The sequence below is a fragment of the Littorina saxatilis genome, linkage group LG13 (assembly GCF_037325665.1).
Source record: "Littorina saxatilis isolate snail1 linkage group LG13, US_GU_Lsax_2.0, whole genome shotgun sequence".
NCBI classification, from domain to species: domain Eukaryota; kingdom Metazoa; phylum Mollusca; class Gastropoda; order Littorinimorpha; family Littorinidae; genus Littorina; species Littorina saxatilis.
In genome coordinates, this window is record NC_090257.1 from 22350985 (window position 1) to 22375789 (window position 24805).

The window sequence follows — 24805 nt, forward strand, 5'->3', positions numbered from 1 at the left end:
CATCTCAAGTTGGCCAAAATGTCAGCGTTTGTCTTGGCAGATTTGACAGCATTCAAAGCTACCCCCCTGAGGCTTGCCAATATTCTCGGGTCGCAGGGCTGGACGTCAGGCGTCAGGAGGAGTGACTCGATCTGCTGCACCCACGCCTGGAAGGTGCATTCGTTGCCCCCGTTTGGGGCAAATCCAGTGAAAATCTTAAGTCGCTGCGTTTGATGGGGTGTGGTGACGTGGACCGTCACAGGCTGCTTGCGCTGTCAGGTCAGCTCGTCGTTGACCTCAGCCAGGCGGTGTCGGAGATCCTCCATCTCAGCCTTATTTTAAGATTTGAATTTTAAAAGCTTAGACACGTTGGGTTTCGATTTCGCTATTGTGTTCCCTTCGGGAGACGTTCCTGATTTTGCTTATTGAAATTGGTTTAATTTAAATATGTGTAATGTTGTCACTGCCCTACACGCCACCAGGCGTGAAAGGCAGTAAGTAAGTAAGTAATGTTAAACTTGTGGGGTCCTGATTTGGCCTATATGGTCCGCTGGACCCAAAAAGCAACAAGAATCAAATCAAATCAAATCAACTTTGTGCATATGTCAAATATGATGTCGGCCTCTTGAATAAACATGCTTTCGGCTGTGATTTGAACATGTTTGACTTAACTTTTGCAGTTTAGCTTGTACAACAGCAAAAAAACTTGTTCAGTAAACTGTACTAGTACGCTGTTCTGACCTTTAGGAAATAAATATGGCAAATTAATGTTTACAAATTGCTGTCAATAAAGAAGAGACGATAAAAAATAATTACCAACAAACTATGGCCAATTAAAACGTGTGCAACAAAAAGAAAAGGATCTTCGACCTTCTTGCTCTGTGACTAATATTCAGTGTCAATATTTTGACACAGGTTATGCGTGGGAGTGGGTCACCGGTCTTTGTTCTTTTCTCTCTCTCCACACTGAACCAAGACGAAGTAGGGACACGCCCGTCTAGGGTTTCGCTAACCTAACTGTCAGTTGGCCAAAGTCAACTTCGTGAAACTGTGTCCTGGGTCCGGTAATATGTAGCTAGTCATCGGTCGGCTGACCGTGAAACTGACGGTGGGTCGACGTTGAACCGCAAAAGTCAGTAATATGAGCGCGAACAACTGCCGGTCCAACTGAAAACAGTCGCCCGACTGCGGTTGGGCTTACAGGCACCTTTTTCGGTCGATCGACCGCAGTGTCTCTACTTGTTTTAACTTTCTGAGCGTGTTTTTAATCCAAACATATCATATCTATATGTTTTTAGAATCAGGAACCGACAAGGAATAAGATGAAAGTGTTTTTAAATTGATTCCGATAATTTAATTTTGATAATAATTTTTTTATATTTAATTTTCAGAGCTTGTTTTTAATTCAAATATAACATATTTATATGTTTTTGGAATCAGCAAATGATGGAGAATAAGATGAACGTAAATTTGGATCGTTTTCTAAAAACAATATTTTTTTTACATTTTTCAGATTTTTAATGATCAAATTTTCTCACCCTGTCCTTTACCACCCAAAAAAAAAATAAAAAATTTGAGTTTGGAAAAAAAAAGTTTAGGGTCGGCGCCGAAATTTAGATACCGGTACCGCCAAAACAGGACCGATGTTTACATCGGAAGTTGTAATGTTCTAAAAATACCACTGAGCGGCTGACTGTCTAGTCAGCCGACTGTCAGTGCTACCGCGCTGCACATATTACCCGTCAAAACACGGCCGGTCAGCAGACTGCAGTCAACTGACTTGACAGTCAGTCGACTGTGGTTGCTCGACCGTCCAAAATACGCTGTTCATATTACCGGCCCCAGGTGGTGCCATCCTGCGATATGCACGGCCTGTGTTGCATGGTAGTCAGACTCTGTGACACTTTTTTTTAAGAGAGAGAGCGATAGTGAGAGAGAGAGAGAGTGTGTGTGTGTGTGTGTGTTGCATGCTAGTCCAAGTTTTGAAATTGAGAGAGAGAGAGAGAGTGTGTGTGTGTGTGTGTGTGTGTGTGGTAGTCCCCGTGACACAAGTTTTGAAATTGAGAGAGAGTGTGTGTGTGTCAGTTGCATGGTAGTCCCCGTGACACAAGTTTTGAAATTAAGAGTGTGTGTATGTTGCATATTTGTCCCCGTGACACACATTTTGAGAGAGAGAGAGAGTGTGTGTATGTTTTAATTGCATGGTATAGTCCCTATGACACAGATTTTGAAACTGAGTGTTTTTGTGTGTGTGTTAATTGCATGGTAGTCCTTCTGGCACACATTTTATGTGCGTGTGTGTGTGTGTGTGTGTGACATTAACAAACAATTTAATGTCCACTAATATGAATACATGTAAAGGGAAAATGTCCGAGATATCTAAGCCTGTCTGTCAACGTGTTTGGTATGTTCTTCCACACATACCAAAAATCCTCAGCATGTTCGCTTTCTGAGCTGAGAGATTTGTTTCTGTAACGATGTCAATGTGCGTGCTGCAGGAATAATTATATAAATCATAGATGTCTGCATCAGTGTTAAAGGCGCAGTTCTTAACGTAAAAAGAAAGTTGGGTATAAGATCAAGATTTTTAATGGTGAATATTCCGACTCTGACCTGTCGAGTGTGTGCATCCAAAAAGTCAATTATTGATAATTCAAAAATATACAACTTACATAATCCGAATGCGACCACCAAAATAACTTGCCCTGAGCATTCAGACATATACTGTTCAAAAAAAGAAACGCATAGCTTGTAATATTTGGTTAATTTAGTTATATGGCTACAAGGATATCCACCAAACTTCAGAAAATGTTTATCTGGTCGTCGACCTTTCGTCCATTGCCACAATTGAGCTCTGCACGTGACGCATGCGTTATCAGTGGCTACAATGTCAAAATTGCTCATTTGGCATGACCACTCGTCATGCTTCAGTGTAATCTCGTGAAACTCGGGGAATATTGAGCTCTCACCATGTCTTCCAAAACCCATAAAAGCAGATTGTTCGCCACAAAGAAATCAGACGACAATTCAGCGACGAAAGATGGCCCGATTGAGCAGAGAAGACCGCCAAATTGCATTGGGTCGTTTACAAGCAGGCCAAAGTCAAAGTGCAATCGCCAGGCACTTCCACGTGTCCCAGAGCACCATCAGTAGACTGTGGGTCAGGTTTCAAGCCACTGGCTCCGTTGCTGACTTGCCACGAGCGGGAAGACCAAAAGCGACAACTGCTGCTCACGACCGCTTCATACGGCTCCGCCACCTCCGGAATCGTTTCCTGTCGGCCTCATCTTCTGTCCAGGCTCTCCCCGGGCCACACCGATTATCGGACCAGACCGTGCGGAACCGCCTGCATGAAGCTGGTTTGAGAGCTCGCAGACCTCACAGAGGAGTTGTCCTCACCCGCCGCCATCGCCAGAACCGAGTGCAGTGGGGTAACCAGCACCTTCGCTGGACCGTCCGGAATCACTGGAGACACGTGTGGTTCAGCGACGAGTCCTACTTCCTGCTCCAGCGACATGATGGTTGGAGGAGGGTCTACCGGAGAGTAAACGAACGTTACGCGCCCAACTGTGTGGATGAGGCACCCGTTCATGGTGGTGGAGGCGTCATGGTGTGGGGGCGATCAATACCGCTGGAAGGAGCACCCTGGTGCACGTCCAAGGGCGCATAACTGCCCAGCGATACGTGGAGGAAATTCTACGCCCACACGCCCTTCCTCTTCTGGCTGACCAGGATCAATCAATCAATCAATCAATGACGCTTATATCGCGCATATTCCGTGGGTACAGTTCTAGGCGCTCTGCAGTGATGCTGTGTGAGATGAAATTTTATACGGCCAGTAGATTGCAGCCATTTCGGCGCATATTTACCTTTCACGGCCTATTATTCCAAGTCACACGGGTATAGGTAGACAATTATTAACTGTGCCTAAGCAATTTTGCCAGGAAAGACCCTTTTGTCAATCGTGGGATCTTTAACGTGCACACCCAATGTAGTGTACACGGGGGGAGGGTTCGGACACCAAAGAGAGTCTGCACACAAAGTTGACTCTGAAATAAATTTCCGCCGAACCTGGGATCGAACTCACGCTGACAGCGGCCAACTGAATACAAATCCAGCGCGCTACCAACTGAGCTATATCCCCGCCGTATTGCCATATTCCAGCAGGACAACGCTCGCCCGCACACAGCACGACTCACCACCCAGTTCCTCACCGACCACCATGTCCAGGTGCTTCCCTGGCCATCCATGTCGCCAGACATGAACCCGATAGAACACCTCTGGGATGAATTGGACAGACGTGTGCGCAGGCGAGAAGAAGCGCCGGCAAATCACCGCGATCTATTGCAGGCACTTCAGGAGGAGTGGGACACCATCCCACAGCAAGATATCCGGCATCTGATCCAGTCCATGCCCAGAAGGTGCCGGGCAGTTGTTGCTGCTCAAGGCAGTCACACCCCCTACTGACTTGACAGCCTCGGCACCCAATCGTATTGATTCACTGATTGATTTGAAGATGCAAATGAACTGTGTGTGCATTCAACTGTGTCCATACCAAATTTCAAACAAATAATCTAAATATTGGATTTTCTGTTAATTTTTTCGAAAAATAAAACAAATTTGGCAAGTAGCAACTCTGCGTTTCTTTTTTTGAACAGTATTGTTGCTATAGTAATCAGGTATACATGAGGCGTGACAAAGGCACACTGTCCGGTTTGTTATGGAGGATTGAAGACAATCACAAAAACGTATTACCTTGAAAAGGCGCGCCAAGGAAAATAGAGAGCGAGAGCAAGCAGTAAACCCCCCCGCGGGTTAGGGGGAAGAATTTACCCGATACTCCCCAGCATGTCGTAAGAGGCGACTAACGGATTCTGTTTCTCCTTTTACCCTTGTTGAGTGTTTCTTGTATAGAATATAGTCAATGTTTGTAAAGATTTTAGTCAAGCAGTATGTAAGAAATGTTAAGTCCTTTGTACTGGAAACTTGCATTCTCCCAGTAAGCAGTAAGGTCATATATTGTACTACGTTGCAAGCCCCTGGAGCAATTTTTTGATCAGTGCTTTTGTGAACAAGAAACAATTAACAAGTGGCTCTATCCCATCTCTCCCCCCCCCCCCCCCCCCCCCCCCTTTCCCCGTCGCGATATAACCTTCGTGGTTGCAATTGAAAACGACGTTAAACACCAAATAAATAAAGAAAGCAAGCAGTAAAGCTAGCTTGAAAGAAAGTTTCACGCATTATTATAATAACGCCATTTTTCATACCTTTTCAGCGATGTGCACTTCCTCTGCACACAAAACATCGCCGTTACAATGTGTTATAATATATCCCGTTCATTGCACCGACAACAAAGAAAGCGTCGAACCATAAACACGACAAATGTCTGAAATCGAGTCAAATTTAATTGAGGTGTGGAAGAAGGGAGATTACTGCGGTCTTTGAACAGCTCACGGGTTTTGATTATGGGCCTTCTGTATCCTAATCCCGTCAACAGTAATGGAACACATGGAAGAAAAGTAAAAGTTCTGTTCGCACAAAATGAATTTGTTATGCGCAACAAAGTCCTCTCTCTCTCTCTCTCTCTCTCTCTCTCTCTCTCTCTCTCTCTCTCTCTCTCTCTCTCTCTCTCTCTCTCTCTCTCTCTCTCTCTCTGTGACTGGCACGACAGCATCATGAACTCGGAGCGATTTGAATTTTATTCGCTCTTTAAACAAGAAATTCGCGCTGAAGTGTATATATAGATCATATTCAGCTCCGCTGTTTTCGAGATGCTTACATACAATTTCGATTCGGTATTTCACAAAAAAAACACTCACAAATGCCGCTGACTTGATGTCAAAATATTAAGAGAAAAAAAACCAGAGTGAAGATGCGAACAGTATTATACGGTTTATGTCTGTAGATAAAAAGGATTCAGTGGTGCAGGTGGCCAGATTCTTATATCGTGTTTTTCAAAAAAGTAAGAGTATTTTGGACTAGTTACCCAATGTGGAACAGGTAAACGAGACGGCGATGTGTTATACATAGTTTGTGCCGTAATAAAGCAAATAATGTATGCTGGTGTAGTACACTTGTGTTGTTGTTTTACCTATTCGAATTGTTGATTTATGTGCGGGAAATGTTTCTATGTTAAAAAGAGAGAGAGAGAGAAAAAATGAGACCCAATAATGCCTCAATTTCGTGATTTAATTGTTGTGTTTATATACCGAGCAACAAAAGAAACGCGAAAAAATTCTGCAATGTTTGATTGACAAAATCTCGAACAATTATAGAGTTAGAATTATCAAACCACAACGTTTTGATGAAGGCATGTTTGACCTAGCTGTTGTGTGATTATTTTGATGCTGCGACTGTTTCAACACACAGGACAAGCAGGTTTAACGTTAACGAAGTTTTGGAGGTCTCGCTCAGTCAGTCTTCATCGCGCTCTCTGGCCACTGATCGGACACTGGTGGCTTCCAATGATGTTCCGGGTAGTGTCAGTGGCTGTATTGAATCGATCTCGAAGACGTTGTGACAGAAAATTGCGATTTTGTCTTATTGGGGTAATGCAAAAAATCCACTGCGTTGCATAACTGCAGTGCTTCCAATGTCAACAGAACATTGCTGAAGGTGATAGACTGTTGATATATGCACGTTTAAAGCACATGCCAGCGCTTCTGGATCATCCCCAGATTTAAATCGACCTGGCATTTTGGTGGTGTCAATCTTGGCATCCTGGCTGTTTCAAAAGTGAGACTGGCAGCAAGCGTGCCATGGTCTCTTTTGGTTGCTAATGCATTAGGGAACACATCTCACACATGAGATTTCTGCTGCTCCACTTGCACGTGCTGCGAGCGCGCATTATGTGTTAAATGTTAAACCTGCTTGTCCCGTGTGTTTAAAACAGTCACAGCATCAAAATAATCACACAAAAGCAAGGTCAAACATGCCTTCATCAAACTTTTGTGGTAACTTTTAATTCTAACTCTATAATTGTTGGAGATTTTGTCAATCAAACAATGACGAATAGTTTCGCGTTTCTTTTGTTGCTCGGTATACATAGTTTGTGCCGTGGAACGATAGAGCAGGATTGATAGCCGATAATGTATGTTAGTACTATAAACTTGTATGTCGTTGCACCTATCCATATTGTTAATTCAATTCATGCGCTAGATATGTTTTTAGGGAGTTCGTACCCCCCGCGGGTTAGGGGGAAGAATTTACCCGATGCTCCCCAGCATGTCGTAAGAGGCGACTAACAGATTCCGTTTCTCTTTCTACCCTTGTTAAGTGTTTCTTGTATAGAATAAAGTCAACTTTTGTAAAGATTTTAGTCAAGCAGTATGTAAGAAATGTTAAGTCCTTTGTTCGAAAGCTACAGCTTCTTCTTCTTCTTCGGCGTTCCAGGATTTTTGGCCTCAGGTCAGACTTCAAGTTTTGTAGCTTGAATAAAGCTGGTGGTCAGGATCAGGGAGTCTTTGGTGCCCCAGAGTTGCTCCTGCAGTGTGGCACCTAATCGTTATTATATCCCCTTAGGTACAGTTTTATAACATTATTGGCACATGTAAACAATAGGAATTAATTAATGAACGCTACGAAAAGGGCAGCCTTTAAATTGCAATTAAATTATGGAAACGAATTTGCGCTCGCTAATTCCCCTCGATGAATTTTTTTTAACTAACACGTCACGCTACACATCAGAGTGACGTTTCTTTTCTTTGACGTAAGAGATTGCATACAAGCCTATGGAAGAGACCGAGGTTCCAAAAGAAGCGTCTTCTCGACTGCGGGACGTTTTGAGTAAAATACGCGTAAGTACAGTATGTAGGATAAACAGAATACTACATGGCTTGCTGTGTCGTATCAGACACTCGTTGCTTTTTCGGATAGTCAACAGCTCGCTTTAGCTCGCAGTTCAATATTCCCAAAAAAAACTCGCGTAAATCTGATACGACACAGCAAGCCATGTAGTATTCTCTATATATTTGCCTCCTGCTTTCCTGATCGTTTGCCTGTTTGTCTATTTTTTCTGGTACATTGTAGTCTTGTCTGTCTGTCTGCTTGACCATCTGTCTTTACTTGCCTGCTTATCTGCCTGCCTGTAGGCCTTATGCCTGCCTGTCACACTTTTTATCTGCCTTTCTTTTTTACATTTAGTCAAAAATTGACTTGGATTGTTATATGAAGTCGTATATTGCGCGCGTATCTCCAGACTCGGACTCAAGGCGCATCCCGCAGTGGGGCACTGCGGTTATGAAATTAAAGGCCTCTCCTGTTTTTGGAACCGCAGGAGCTTTCTAGTTTGCTGTTAGGTAGATTTTTGGTTCCTCTTTCCTGTCATGCTCTCTTTTTCTTCATGAATTCTTTTCTTTTTTCTGCCTTCTTGCTCATTCACCTGTATTTTTTCCAAAAATCTCTTCTCTTGCCGCTTGTCTCGCGATTCATGTATAGTCTAATCTGTTAGTGTTCTGATGTAAGTCCAGCAGTAGATAGGTTAAGCCTATTTTAACATACTGGAAACTGGTAATCTTCCAGTAGGTATTAATTTAGTTTTACTAAAGCCTGCTGGGACACAAGTAATGGGTTAGTGCATTTGTAAACAGGAATCGCTTGACAAGTGGCCCCCTTCCTCGTCCTGATATGGCTCTGCGTAGTCGGCTGGACGTTAAGCAACAAATAAACAAACAAACAAACTCAAGGCGCAGGGATCTATTTATGCTGTGTGAGATGGAATTTTTTACACAATACATCACGCATTCACATCGACCAGCAGATCGCAGCCATTTCGGCGCATATCCTACTTTTCACGGCCTATTATTCCAAATCACACGGGTATTTTGGTGGACATTTTTTATCTATGCCAATACAATTTTGCCAGGAAAGACCCTTTTGTCAATCGTGGGATCTTTAACGTGCACACCCCAATGTAGTGTACACGAAGGGACCTCGGTTTTTCGTCTCATCCGAAAGACTAGCACTTGAACCCACCACCTAGGACTAGGTTAGGAAAGGGGGGAGAAAATTGCTAACGCCTTGACCCAGGGTCGAACTCGCAACCTCTCGCTTCCGAGCGCAAGTGCGTTACCATTCGGCCACCCAGTTGCATTAGTTTGTTCACAAAAATTGGGATACTTTTTTTTGCATTGGTTACTGAATCCAAAACTATATCCATATGTGTGTTTGGATTGCAAACAAGCTCAGAAATCAAGAAAATCCGTTTTATACAAAATAGGTACATTTGGCTTGTGTAACCAAGACAGTATGGCAGGCAGCGCAGGCCAGCCTACAATGTACGAGCATAGACCTATATATAAGTCCCTGGAACGAGTCTTTTAATGCTGCGTCGTCAAAAACAAATAACGGTTTTGGGTGTGACACACAAAAAGTACAGGGCCGGAGTGCTATGTAAATTAGGAGCAGTTCTTCCAAACCCATTAAAAAAATATGACACTACCAGCCTGTTCCCGCATATTGAGCCAGAATGTCAGTTTTGTTTTGGCAAATTGACGTTGCAGTTCCGGAGCAAATGATCATCTTTTCTTAGCGAATTTGTGTTTAAACGTGTATTTCCCATAATATAACAATGCACAGCTCGAAAATGTGGCCAAGAACAAATCTACGGTTCTTCGAAGAAAGAAGAATAACAACATTCTTGTCCAATACGACTTGCATTTTGCCGTGTGCGCTGTAAAATCTCCCAACCTTCCGGCAAAGCAGACGAAAAGCAGACATCTTCATTTTCTTCCAAGGGAGAAATCGTTGGTCATAAAGTCTTGCAGCACCCAAACATACTTCTCAACGCTTTCTTTTCTTTTCACATGCAGTTGCTTCGCAAAAATAAAATGTCATTCTTTTTCTCAACTTATCAAGTCAGTCAAAACGACCGTAGAACACAGAACTGGGCAATGACACTGATTGGAGTACGAAAGATCTTCGATGACGCAAATATAAATGACGTCATGTGGTCACACCTATCTCGAGAACAAAGCGTCGCACAGAACAAGCGCCGGCCCTTCCATTACTTGGTGAGACTTAAAAAAAAACCAAAACAAGAGGCGAAGCCTTCAAGGCTCACGTAAGAAATCGACAAACAGTAACACAAACTCAATCACTCCGTCACACACACACACACACACAGTACACACACACACACACACACACACACACACACACACACACACACACACACACACAGAAAGAGCATAGGTGAAACTGTGCAAGAAAGCGAGACACTAGATCTAGATCTGTCTGTCATGTAGCCTACTTACATGGACACGACTGCCAAATAGTCTCGGCCCGCTCAAAATAACAATCACCGAGACTTTCAGTGATTCCATCGCGTGACGTCTAACCCTCGTACGTCATAATGTGACGTCAATGTAATATGACGTCTTCAAATGTTAAAGTTTCTACCACAGACATACATACATACGCACGCACGCACAGACAGACAAAAGTTAGCATCGCATAGGCTACACTTCGTGAGCCAAAAAACCAGCAGTGCGTTTGTAAACATTCATCTAAAAGGCGGCTAACACATTGACGGAATGACATTAGATATGACTGTTCTGGAAATTCTTTACAAAAGACGTTACTAATTGCTTGATTTGCAGTCACTTTTCTGCTGTTGCGTAGGTTACACCATTTTTGACTCACATGCGAAGCAAAAGTGAGTCTATGTACTCACCCGAGTCGTCCGTCCGTCCGTCCGTCCGGACGTCCGGAAAACTTTAACGTTGGATATTTCTTGGACACTATTCAGTCTATCAGTACCAAATTTGGCAAGATGGTGTATGATGACAAGGCCCCAAAAAACATACATAGCATCTTGACCTTGCTTCAAGGTCAAGGTCGCAGGGGCCATAAATGTTGCCTAAAAAACAGCTATTTTTCACATTTTTCCCATTTTCTCTGAAGTTTTTGAGATTGAATACCTCACCTATATATGATATATAGGGCAAAGTAAGCCCCATCTTTTGATACCAGTTTGGTTTACCTTGCTTCAAGGTCAAGGTCACAGGAGCTCTTCAAAGTTGGATTGTATACATATTTTGAAGTGACCTTGACCCTGAACTATGGAAGATAACTGTTTCAAACTTAAAAATTATGTGGGGCACATGTTATGCTTTCATCATGAGACACATTTGGTCACATATGATCAAGGTCAAGGTCACTTTGACCCTTATGAAATGTGACCAAAATAAGGTAGTGAACCACTAAAAGTGACCATATCTCATGGTAGAAAGAGCCAATAAGCACCATTGTACTTCCTATGTCTTGAATTAACAGCTTTGTGTTGCATGACCTTGGATGACCTTGACCTTCGGTCAAGGTCACATGTATTTTGGTAGGAAAAATGTGTAAAGCATGTGAGTCGTATGGGCTTTGCTCTTCTTGTTACAATATTTTTTTGCCAACCCGCCTACCGCTGTTGCTTTGTTAGTTTTTGTGTTTGATTTTGCCTTGCTAATTTAACTAACCATAACCTCTTCTCGTAGTGCAAGAGGGTGGGTTTGAGTCTATTAAATTTCTGACCCAGATGTCGCTGTTATTTTCGGAACAGCAAGCGTTAGGATGCCTTAGTTGTCACATCCGTAGTTAGAAACTTGCAGACAAGAAATAGACTTTAATATCGTTTTCCGTCTTCCCTCGCAGTATGAAGCAAGGCAAAATGGCAAACCAAAGTCGGTTTATACCCAGTGACGGTTTTACGACCGTCTGAATGTCCATCGTCCTCTACGGGTGTTGACGGCAACGTGTCTGCGCATGCGAGACAGGATGACATCATTGTTATGACGTCAAAAGTATGCTAAATATTGTTCGAAGGTCACGTATAGTTCTGAAAACGTGCAATGCTGAGTGATGTTGAAACGCACTTTGGAATGAATAAGTATACGTGGGAGTTTCAGCCCACGAACGCAGAAGAGAGAGAAGAAGGAATGAATAAAGCTGACAATTTAAAAAAATTTGTGATTGTTTCCAGAAAATTCCGAACACTACACAGAATGCAAAAAAGGTTTCTTGGGCAAGAATTGTTGTTGTTGTTGTTGTTGTTTGGTTGGTGGGGGGGTAGGTCTGTGCGTTTCAATTTTCTTTTTGTTTTGATTTTATTTTACGCTCGCAAAATGAACACATAACTGCTCAGAAACCCCTTCGCCCTCAGTCATTACCAGACCCACCCACCCCCACCCCCCTCACGCGCACATAATACTCCCTCCACTTCCCTCTCTCCATCACTTCTCAAAGGCAGGATCCCGGTCAGATTTCCACGCGGTACCAAGGGGTAGAGTGACTCCGCGTTTCTACCCGACACCCCCATTATAAGGGGTGCGTGCCTAAGTCTGTGCCCCTGCCACCCCGAATAACACCCGTCTTGGTGGAAGAAAAGGGGCTGAATGCATCTTTCACACCCTACACGCTATGGCCATTGTTGAGGTTTAGGGGTTGAAAACGGGGATGGGGTGGAGAGAGGTTTGGAGAGAAAAGCTAAAGAGGGTGTGTGTGTGTGTGAAGGGGGGGGGGGAGTGGAGGGAGCAAAAAAGAAAAGTAAACAGGGATAAAATCATTTTTGCAATTAAAAACAAGTCGCGTAAGGCGAAATAACAACATTTAGTCAAGCTGTCGAACTCACAGAATGAAACTGAACGCACTGCATTTTTTCACCAAGACCGCATTCTCGTAGTTTCGTCAGTCCACCGCTCGTGGCAAAGGCAGTGAAATCGACAAGCCAGAATAGTGCGGTAATAATGGTCGCGCTGAGCAGGATAACACGCTTTTCTGTATCTCTATTCTTTTTAGCGTACTGAGTTTGTTTTTAATTCAAACATATCATATCTATATGTTTTTGGAATCAGGCACCGACAAGGAATAAGATGAAATTGTTTCTAACTCGATTTCGGACAATTAATTTTAATCATAATTTTCATATTTTTAATTTTCAGAGCTTGTTTGTAATCCAAATATAACATTATAAGATGTTTGGTGGCTTGTTGACAGACCAGTTTTTTTGTTGGTCCAAGGGGACCATATCGTCTTTTGTTTCATCTTTATCGACCAAGGTGAATCGCTCTACACACACACACACACACACACACACACACACACACACACACACATACACCGCGACCTTCGTCTTGATTCCCCCTCTATGTTAAAACATTTTGTTTGTTTGCTTAACTCCCAGCCGACCACGAAGAGCCATATCAGGGCGGTGCTGCTTTGACATATAACGTGCGCCACACACAAGACAGAAGTCGCAGTACAGGCTTCATGTCTCACCCAATCACATTATTCTGACACCGGACCAACCAGTCCTAGCACTAACCCCATAATGCCAGACGCCAGGCGGAACAGCCACTAGATTGCCAATTTTAAAGTCTTAGGTATGACCCGGCCGGGGTTCGAACCCACGACCTCCCGATCACGGGGCGGACGCCTCACCACCAGGCCAACCAAAAAGGGTTAAAGCCACACTCAGCCTCCCGTAAACCATCTGTTTCTGATCCCTGGGCCTCCCGAGCTTTTACAGACAGTAAAAACATATTTCTATTTGAACGCTTACCGCTCGGGAGCATCCTGGCTAGCTGCTTTCCGTTGAGAGTGAGAAAAGGATGTCGGAAGCAGATCGGAAGCCCCGTTTTGGTAGTAGAACTTACTTTTAAAATCTAAATAATAAATTGACAGCATGATATTGTGAGACAAACATTCTTAAATCATAAAATGATTCTTTTTTCATCAAGACAAGATCAGTACCATTCGAAGTTAGTTTGAAAAAAGGGAGCCCGGAAGCACGTCATGCAGGGTCGTGTTTGCCCAAGCAGACGAATTTTCTGCATATCGCCAGTTTCTTTGAACGGTCAACCTCCACCGCTCAGTTCGTGCCACACGCAGACGTTTGTTGCATTTTAGATTCAAAGGTGTACAATAACGTGCTATTGCAGATACAGCGAGTCGCATTAAAACCAAGAACTGACAACTTGATTCATCACGTATATCAAAAAGGGACAGTGGGTCACACGGGTCTACGATCGCTCAGAGGTTGAATAAACCACGAGAACTGGTGTGTGGTTTACGCATGCTGACTAAAAATTCAAACTAACTGTGTCATTTAATGCTGTAAAATGCTGGTGCAAGTGTGTTCCATAAGGTTAGAATTGCTTATTTCGGGAAAGATTTCATCGTTCTGTAAACCTCATCTGAGGCGGAATGAGGCTTTAATTATAAAAACGTTTATATTATTGCTATCTTTTTTTTTAACAAAGCAAGTTATTCACAAGTACATATTTTTTATTATGGACTTTGGAACGTTGGCAGGCTGCGTGTCTGTTTTGGATTTCGTATGATGATTAGGCAAATAATACAATGGCCATTTACACCAGGGCAAGAAAAGAACAATCTTAAACCTTATAAAATGTGAAAGCGAAGCAATTCTGTCGACATAATTCATCTCTGTAATTGTGACACGCTCGGCCTTCCATATGACTGCTTGTCGCGTGTTGTGAATGACAAGAATATGGGAAACACCTTCCCCTGTCAATCAAAATAAGCTTATATTTTTAGTTCTTACTCGCTCTCTGTCTCTGTGTTTCCTTATATCTCTCTCTCTCTCTCTCTCTCTCTCTCTCTCTCTCTCTCTCTCTCTCTCTCTCTCTCTCTGTCTATTTATGTTTCTCTCTGTCTGTCTGTCTGTCTGTCTGTCTGTCTCTCTCTCTCTCTCTCTCTCTCTCTCTCTCTCTCTCTCTCTCTCTCTCTCTCTCTCTCTCTCTCTCTCTCTCTCACACAGTTCATCGTTTATTAATGTCCATTGAATGCTCATACCCTTAATGAATGCAAATATGTTGCATACATAAACTGCAAACGAATGAGTGAATTTGTCTGTACGTTTGTCCATAAGTATGCATGTATTTCTGTCGTTACGTCTATCTTATTGTCAGTATGTTCGTATGTCCCTATTTTTCTCCGTTCATCTTTTTACCTGGCTTTGTGCCTGTATGTGTCGAGTGTATTCGTTTATGTTTGCGTCCTCCTCATCTGTGTATATATTTATATATACGGCTTTCTGTCGGTCAGACTGTCCATCTGTCTCTCTTTTCACACAAAAACATGAGTTTGTCGCTGTATATTTTATGAACTCGTGTACTGTAAGCGAATTGTAAACACAAAAACAACCTTTCTTAGAAAAGAAAGATGATCCGTTAAAAGTGGTAATCATCCCGGCTTCAAGGTAGAATTGTTGTTTTTGTTTTCTGTAGTTTTTGTTTCACGTAATGTGTTTCTTTCGTTTTGTTTTCTTTGTGTTGTTGTTGTTGTTATGTATGTGTTCGTGCACAAATCTTTTGTCACATCCTGTTTCATTGACAATATTGGTTGTAGTAACGATTCTGTTGTGGTTGTTGTTGTTAGGGTTGTTGTGAGGGTTCTCTCTCTCTCTCTCTCTCTCTCTCTCTCTCTCTCTCTCTCTCTCTCTCTCTCTCTCTCTCTCTCTCTCTCTCTCTCTCTCTCTCTCTCTCTCTCTCTCTCTCTCTCTAACGGGTCTACGATCGCTCAGAGATTGAATAAACCACGAGAACTGGTGTGTGGTTTACGCATGCTGACTAAAAATTCAAACTAACTGTGTCATTTAATGTTGTAAAATGCTGGTGCAAGTGTGTTCCATAAGGTTAGAATTGCTTATTTCGGGAAAGATTTCATCGTTCTGTAAACCTCATCTGAGGCGGAATGAGGCTTTAATTATAAAAACGTTTATATTATTGCTATCTTTTTTTTTTAACAAAGCAAGTTTTTCACAAGTACATATTTTTTATTTTTTATTATGGACTTTGGAACGTTGGCAGGCTGCATATTTATAATTACCTGCATAGTATGCATTTGATTTTATGAATGAGGCATCATCTTCATCATCATCATCATTATCATCATCATCATCGTCATCATCATCGTCATCTTTATTATCACGTACTGAAGTTTTCCGACCTCCTTTTGTTGGTTAACCTTTTAACTTTTTAATTCTTAATTTTTTAATTATATAATTGTGTGCCTATGCGTTCCAAGGACAGATTGTAAGAAAAGGCGTAGCCTTAAATCCTAATCCTTGTTAAGTAAAGTTCAATTCAATTCAATTCTCTTTAATCCATTAAAAAATCTAAAGGTACACCTGTGTCCCAGCGAAGCGTCAAGCGATTCACCTGTCGCGATCAGGTCAGGCCCAGGCTACCTGTCCTAGTTTCCCGCCGCGTAAAGCGGTCTCCAGTCACCATCCCCTTCTCCTCTAAACCCCCCACCACAACCCCCTATCCCTCCCCTCCCGACCCCAAGTTGGCCTAAGCGAAGCGAGAGCGCGGGGAAATGGGTCAGACATGTTATAGTCTCCACCGCAAGTTGGATTGACACTACACAACCACCGCTCTCTCGTCGCTTACCGCGCGTGTCACCCTAGATTGTGCCATTCTATAACCTGGCTTCGTTTGCTCTTCAGGCCAACTTTGCCGAACTCGTGTATTTTGATAAAACTCCACAGTTATTGCACTTACGAGGAATAAAAAGTGAGGAGAGAATGCTTGCAGTGTAGGGAGCATTCTTCAGTGAAATAGTTTTGATGTTTCCGAAGGACTACGGAGGTAGACGTTAGTCGATCCCGTGACAGTTTCAGAGCAGGTGGGTTCAACTTTTCATACATATATATACAGCAGCTCTAGCGAGCTTCTATAACTCGTGTCACTATGACAGATCATACCGCGTGATAAAACCGCAAAGTGTTTGTTATGTGTGTTGTGCGGACAGTTTTGTGTTTTACGTGTGTGTCCGTTCGGTCAGGGAGGAGGGTTGTGCAAGGGATGAACAAATGGCGGGGCGTTGTTTGGATCTATGGGGGGAGGTGGAGGCCGGATAACGCGGGACTTAAAAACTTCGGCCTGAAACAATTGATCCAGCGCGGCAAAGTCGGGAGGCTTTTTATCCCCAAACAACTCACTCCTCGCTGATTTTGGAGGAAGGGATTCTCTACAATTGACACACTGGCTTTGGCAGGTATAAATTGTCATTGAAATGACGGATGTGTAGACAAGTCAGGACGTCTATTCAGCAGTCAGTGTGTTGCGTTTGTTTGGGAAACTTCCAGGAATGCGTGTGCTGGGAACGACCTAAATAACGTTTCTTCGGAGAACGAATGCCGGTGTGACGTTTTCATCTTTCGCCGTGTTGATATTTCGCTTCTCGGCCTCGTTGATCTAGTATAAACTCTACACTGAACAAAAAAACACCCTTCGATAGTACTGATGAGCGACCTTGTGTACCTTACATTCATGGGACCAAATTTGTCTAACCAATTTGTTTTTTTTAACTTAGAAATTTGATTCATCCTAAAATGTTTTTCTTCTTACTCAAGGGACGTAACCACTCGGTACACGTTTTCGAATAAATCGATTTTGGGGGTGAAATCTATTACATTTCACCACCAATTTTCTTCACATGCAAGAAACTGACATGCTTTTCGTACATAAATAATTTCACTTCTTCATTTTACCAGGAAACAACATTTCAGTCTTGAGTATATATTGAGGGGGAAATATGTACACAGATGAAAGATGAAATCGTGACACCGGTTGGATAATTATGGTGATTTCTTCACAGTGTACAACGATTGTGTCCAAACTTATAGTATTTCTCACGTGACTTGAACGTCGTGGAGACTGCTTGACCATTGGATCCGGCGATATCTTCAAAGGAGACGATACGAGATATAATATATATATATACGTAATATACCCATCAGACTGCAACATAATTTGTTAATGTCTGGTTCTCGTTATAAGGGATTTCTAAGTACCAACTTTTAAACTGCGTGTGGGATATTTCTGGTTTTTACCGAAGTCCGAGGAAGTGTCTGATGTTTCAGGAACTGAAAGTGAGTTAACTTCAGCAATGACTGAACGATCATGTGTTTGCGGTAAAACCAATTCAAGTTAAGACGGACACACTTTGGTTGGTATTTCCTGGTGCTTATTCAGGAAACTCTTAGAAAAACATGTCTATTAAACTAAAGACCGGGTAGCCTTCCTAAGGATCGGCAGACACAAGTTGGATTCAGTTACGGTTAAACCTGCAGGTAGGTTGTTTGGGTATTAATAGGCTTACATTCTGATAGTCAAGTTTCAACTTTTGCAGCTAGGGTAAATGTTAATCTTATGCACATTAGGCACATGTGTTTATTCAGTTCGGAACAGGATAGAGGATGTCATTGAAGAATTTGAACAAGGCTGTCAACGTAAACGTTAGTCGTTGGATTCTCCACCAAATATCTGATGACAGATTCCCCAAAGTACGTCTGAACTTTGCGTTGACGGTAATAGCAGACGAGAGTCAAGAGTGTCTCTTCTCACACAGCGCATGTGAATGGGTGAGTAAAGAAAATACACTCTGCTCCGCTATTTCTAAACTGACTCTACAACAGCTTGGCTTACAATGGACTGAAATAACATGAGAGTTGGAGCAAACTTTCACGGACTGATACCCCGACATTAAAACTGAAACAGAGAGACACCGACTGGAGTAAAAGTAAGTAAAAGCTAGCGACCTGAATAAAGAGTGGCTGATAGATAATGATGACAGCAGTTTGTGAATGACAAGGGTGTTTGTTGTGTGGCGCCTGCCTCTATTGTGTGTTGAGTGATGTGTCTAACACATACAGTCAGATAAGAACCGGCTCTTGTGTCAACTGTATAATAAGAAACAACGCTCACTGATTACAACAACTACACGACGGTGTGCTAATAGGAGTTATTTTTACTTTTGTTTGGGGTAAGTTTGTGTTTGGTCACTTTTTGTTCTTGGGCATGTGTTTAACTTTTTAGTTTTTATATCAACATTGACAAGGAACATTCCGAGTAAAACAATTTGTAATTCGCTAATTGTATGTTACTTCCGAACCGGCTTTCAGAGACGCTGCTCCATTCAATAAGGTATAAACAAATCACAGTGATAGTGTTCATAATCAAACTTTTGCAAATGAATAACTTCAAAAAGAAAAAAAATCTGTAGTGATTCTTAGTGCAAACAAACTATTCTATTAAATTGTACTTCTTGGTTTTTTTCGGTTTTTTGTTTTGTTTTGTTTGTCCAGCTGTATTATTTGATAGGTGTTAGCCATTATCTTCCTTCATTAGGCATGAGTCGTTGCATACATGTTAGTGTTGGGAAGGATCAATGTTTTGTTAACACTATGTTTACCGCCGTCTTCTTCGTACGCGTAACATTCAAACCGCAATATAAATACTAAATGTAACATTTCTAGTTCTAGACATATTTTTTTCTCACAAAGATTAACTCGTCCCAAGCAAAACTTTTTTTTAATTTTTTTTTTATTAAGTACAGTTAAACACGCTTAAGCCGAACTCGCCCGGGGAATGAAAAATCGTTTCGCTTATCCGAGTTTGTGCATATCCGAGTTCGGATAAGCCAAACCTTTCACGAGAAATTACCCTGCTGTTCGGCTTAAGCGAGTTTTTTCAGGATAAGTTGTAAACTCACTTGGAATGTTTCTCTCTCTCTCTCTCTCTCTCTCTCTCTCTCTCTCTCTCTCTCTCTCTCTCTCTCTCTCTCTCTCTCTCTCTCTCTCTCTCTCTCTCTCTCTCTCTCTCTCTCTGACCGTGTGTGTGTGTGTGTGTGTGTGTGTGTTTAAATGAATAAGATCAAAACAGTGACAAGTTACAAGTGCTTTCTTCAGTGGGGCTTTATTAATACCTCAAAGCCAACTTTAAAAATAAATGGTGAAAACAGTAACAAAACCGAAGATTCCACAAGCAACTACGCTTTTGTTAAAAGGATTCCAAGTAAATCATAATAAATGTAATGTTTAATGAAGCCCTCTCCATTAAAGAAAGAAAAGAAACATGCTGGCAGCCGCAAGGATTTCAACGTCGGACCCGCAAGAGTTAGGTCTGAGGGTGTTGGCAAGAAGATGATTGCGGCACACGTCATCAGTTTCCCCGCATACTCAAAAACAGGTGACGTGTTCGTTTCCGTAGGATAATTATAGCCGTGACGAAATATGTTTATCTTCCTGAAGCAAAAATTAAAAAAATGTCTCCCCGACAGTGCTTATCTGTCAAAATCAAGGTTGAGATGTCCGTGTTTGAGTTAGCTATTTTTTGACAGAGTTTGGCTTATCCGAATTAGACATAGTCTCACAAAGAGGGGGGTCTGGCGGGGAATTGGTTTTGGTTTCTGATATCCGAGTTTTTTGCTTAAGCGTGTTTCGTTTAGGCGAGTGCGGCTGTATTAAACCCAAAAGAATTTAATTCAATACGAGGGACAAACACCAACAACATAAGCCACAGTACATATTTTCCTCAAACTTTTCTATAGTTCATTTCATAAGATATTTGTTCAAACCAAATCTTGCATAGCAACACTAAACACACATACACACACAAGATACACGAAGCATGGTACTTTTGCAATAGCACCAGACATACACTGTCGTAACTGTTCAAAGCAGAAATTGAAATCAAAGGAGCTTTACATGTATATGTTGTGAGCTACTAGCGAGCGAAATACATCGACAACCATTTATTCTGCTACTTATTTGACACCAGATGTTTGCTGGCATTGAAACAGAAAGCCGCGGCATGTCGCCTTACAAAACGTGGAGGTTATGAATATGTGCAGGTGCGCTGTGTATTGTCTATATTCGTTCTAATATTACCCGGAGACATCGGTTTATTGAATGAGTAAGTATATATGCGAGGAAAGACACAAACAGGTAGACCGCCTTCAACAAAAAGCACAACTAAATGTTACCATTTTGCTGATTGCATACAATACGAGAGCTAGCTCGTGCAAATACACACACACACAAAAACGCACGCACGCACGCAAACACACACACACACACATACACACACACACACAAACGCATGCGCGCACACACACACACACACACACACATACACACACACACACAAACGCATGCGCGCACACACACACACTGACTGACACATACACACACACACACACACACACACAAATCACATATAGGAATACGCAGCACACACAGAACCCTATAGGGAAAATATAGTAAAACCGTCTTGCCTACATCCGTTTGATCGTTACAGTTTGTGACCGTATAACATTAGTTTTTCCAACGTCAACCCGTCACACTCTGTCGCAGTATGGGCCTGAACGCACTGAGTTATGGAGTGAACGCACACTTTTACGACCAAACAGCCGTGCAGTCTTGATAGAGTGAGGGATACATGTGCATTGTAACGGAAACAATTTGTTTTGTTTCGCTTCTCGCTGTAAGGTTCAGTTCGAGTATGCTGAAAACTTTATGTCCATTTTATTCGAATTTTATTAGTTATTCCTTTTGTGTTATTGAGCCAGCTCTGTCATGCGGATAAACTGGGTTATACTTTTTAATATCTTTTGTTCTTTTTCCCGAACCCTCCCCCCGTGTACACTACATTGGGTGTGCACGTTAAAGATCCCACGATTGACAAAAGGGTCTTTCCTGGCAAAATTGCTTAGGCACAGTTAATAATTGTCTACCTATACCCGTGTGACTTGGAATAATAGGCCGTGAAAGGTAAATATGCGCCGCAATGGCTGCAATCTACTGGCCGTATAAAATTTCATCTCACTCGGCATCACTGCAGAGCGCCTAGAACTGTACCCACGGAATATGCGCGATATAAGCGTCATTGATTGATTGATTGATTGATTGGTTTTTTTTCCATATATATTTAAAACGGCGAAAAAACTGTGCATTTTGTTGATCATTTATTTAATTTAGGCGACCTTATCACTGCTGATAGATTTTGTAGCAGTTAATTAACATTTCTCTTCTATATGACAGCCGTGCTAACGAATTTGATCCTGATCTTAGGAAATTGATATCGCTTAATTCCCCATGCAAAACTATAAGACAAACTATACAATTACAATGCACGGAAATTGCATTAAATTCAAGATATCTATTTAATGAATGTACAATATTATACGTTTGTTCGCTTAACTTTTATTTTGTGGTTACAGTTGAAAAATATATTTATGGTGTCATTAACGTCCAGTGAGCACATATTTAAATATTTTGTTAGATAGATCTGTTTTAGGAATATCATGCATTCATGTTTATCTTTCATACTGGAACTATCGTTTACTTTGCGAGTTATTGATTGTTGTTTATATCTATGCGCTTGCGTGCGTAAGTGTGTGTGTGTGTGCTAGGAGTTAAGTTCAATAAACTCAACATATTTAGGATCTTTAGGAAGCTTAAAAGGAAATGATAATAATAAGATCACATAACTACCAACTTGCATCTTCACAACATTTCCATTTGTTATTGCTTGAACCCGATACACCTGTCATAATTTCAAGATCATGAAGCTTTACTACACACACGAAAACTTAAACGCAAAACAAAAGCCAACGGCAACCAACTGAAAATCAAAAAGCAAGCAATGATGATGGCATTTTTCAAATACTAGAACATCAAAACCGTATGTATCATTGTTGCAGCAATAACCTCGCCCGCCAACAAAGAAGAGTAACTAGTTCATCTACACAACACAAGGCTCCGGAAGAACAGTAACAGACATTGAGCTGTAAGATACAGCATCTGGACCTCTCAGGACACCTCACAGGATTTGACAGGAACCGTGACAGGATTTTACAGGATCAAACTCTCACAGGATATTGTTGAGATCGTCCCAGGACCTCACAGGGATCCTAACAGGGTTTGACCGGAAACGTGACAGGGTTTTACAGGGACCCTCACAGGATTTCGCCGAGATCGTCCCAGGACATCACAGGAATCCTAACAGGATTTCACAGAAAACGTGACAGGATTTTACAGGAACTCTCACAGGATCTCAACGTCTTACAGTACAGGGACCGTCGCAGGATATTTTAAACCACAAGGGGGAGCTTCTACAAGCACCCCCAACCTCCCTGATGCCGCCATGAGGATTCGAGGCCTAGAAGGCCGTGTAGGAGGCCGCCAGTTTGCGGTGTTGCAGTACTGGTTGGTGTGTGTATTGGTGTGCAATTGGCTGAGTGTTGTGCCCGTGGCCAGTAGCCACCAGATACTGTGGGGACGCTGCTATTCCTACTGCATCAAGGAACATCTTGCTAAGCATGCTGGGGTAAGTGCTGTTTTTTGCTCTTTTTGTTCAGGTTTTGTTTGTGTTTGTTATTATTTGTTGGCGTCATTAAGAAAGACTGTAGTGTGACATGAACGCTGTACAACCTTTGGGCTTGAATGGGAATTGTTTTGGTCCAACAAGGTTTTGTTTGTGTATTCACCTATTCAAGTAGTTATTGTGGTGTTTTTTGTTTACTTTTTTGTTCACTTATTCTTTTATATATATTTGTTTATTTATGCAAAAATCCAAAATTATTTCCTAAATCTAACATTTCTTTATTTATGCAGAAATCAATAACCTGTCCAAAATCCAAAAAACTGTCCGCGTCATTTGTCATTGCTTTGATCATCTTGGAGTCCTAACATCTTTTAGTTTTGTCTGTTGTATCTCTTGTTGGTCTGCCGATATGATAAGTTCTTGTGAATGTATGGTTTTGTCCTGAATTACGTGTTCCAATAATTTGACCTTTCTTTATTTTTTTTAAAATTCTTTATTGTTTATTCATGCACTTATTTCTTCATGTTTGTGTTTTTTTGGTTGGTTGCTTTTGTGGTGTTGTTGTTGGCGCTGCAATTGCGGCTACTTGTACTGCTGGGTTTTTTCTTCTGGGAGTGCTGTCAAAGTTGGTTGCCTGTTGTTTGGTTTGAAGTTTTTGTGGGGTTTTATTCCCTTGCTTTTGATGCTGTTTTTCTTGTCCTTATTCTTCTTGGTTATGATGATGATGATGATGATGACAGCAACACATATTTTGATCGTCACCGCCACCACCAACATCATCATCATCATCATCATCGTGTTGCTGTAGTTTTATGCAGTGTGCGTAGAAGCGATCATACTCTTGAGACACACTCTGTTCCAGTTCCGTATCGTATTTACATCATTCTTTCTATATATACGTCAAAATAAAAGTTTTGGGGGCGACAGGGAGGCTCATTCGACATGTCGGTATGTGGGCGTCTGCATAAGACTAAGAGCTTACAGTAAATACATGCGACGGAGTCCCGCAGTTGATGAAAAAAGTCGAATTAGAATGACGACAATTATGCAGTTCAATATGTTCAGCTACTGTGTGAATGCATTTTTGATGAAACAGTGATTACATTTTATTAGCTAAGCTTTTACAACCTCACGGTAAAAATGTTATCTTTGCGTATGCACTTAAAAAAAAAAAGGTATAATGTTGATGACAATTTAAAACAAGTCGCGTGAAGCGATATAAAAACATTTTGTCAAGATCAACACCACAAACCAATCATCGCCGAGACTACATTCAGATAGTCTCGGCTAACCATACCGAAGACCAAGACGGGTCACGCCGCGGCTCGCCGCCGCGAAGCACGCGCCCGTATTACTTACTGAACCTATTTTCTTTTATTCTGAGCACATTTTTAGAGCAAACATAACATATCTTTATAATTTTGAATTCAGGAGAAGATGAGGAATACAATACAATCAATTTTAAATCTGATTGCGAAAAATCGATTTTAATGACAACTTTATTGAGCAAACTCATTGATTACGTTTTAAGCCTCCAAGCTGAAATGCAATACGTAACCAAAGTCCGGGCTTCGTCGAAGATTACTTGACCAAAATTTTAACCAATTTGGTGGAAAAATGAGAGCGTGACCGTGCTGCCTCAACTTTCACAAAAAGCCGAATACGACTTCATCAAAGACATTTATAAAATAGAATAAAAAGAA

General features: G+C 41.7%; 1 protein-coding gene across 2 annotated transcripts in view; it reads left to right on the plus strand.

The window, feature by feature from the left end:
* The first annotated feature begins 16346 nt into the window (after positions 1–16346).
* The window catches only part of LOC138983872 (anosmin-1-like), a 34133-nt gene continuing 25674 nt past the window's right edge, over positions 16347–24805 (plus strand). The window contains exons 1-2 of one of the 2 annotated variants that reach the window (XM_070357202.1): positions 16347–16617; positions 22480–23105. In XM_070357202.1, coding sequence (XP_070213303.1) covers positions 22923–23105 — 183 coding nt within the window. In that variant the 5' untranslated portion in view covers positions 16347–16617; positions 22480–22922. Of the gene's footprint in view, positions 16618–17707; positions 18068–22479; positions 23106–24805 lie in introns of those variants that run through there. The other variant, XM_070357203.1, reaches the window with a different exon arrangement.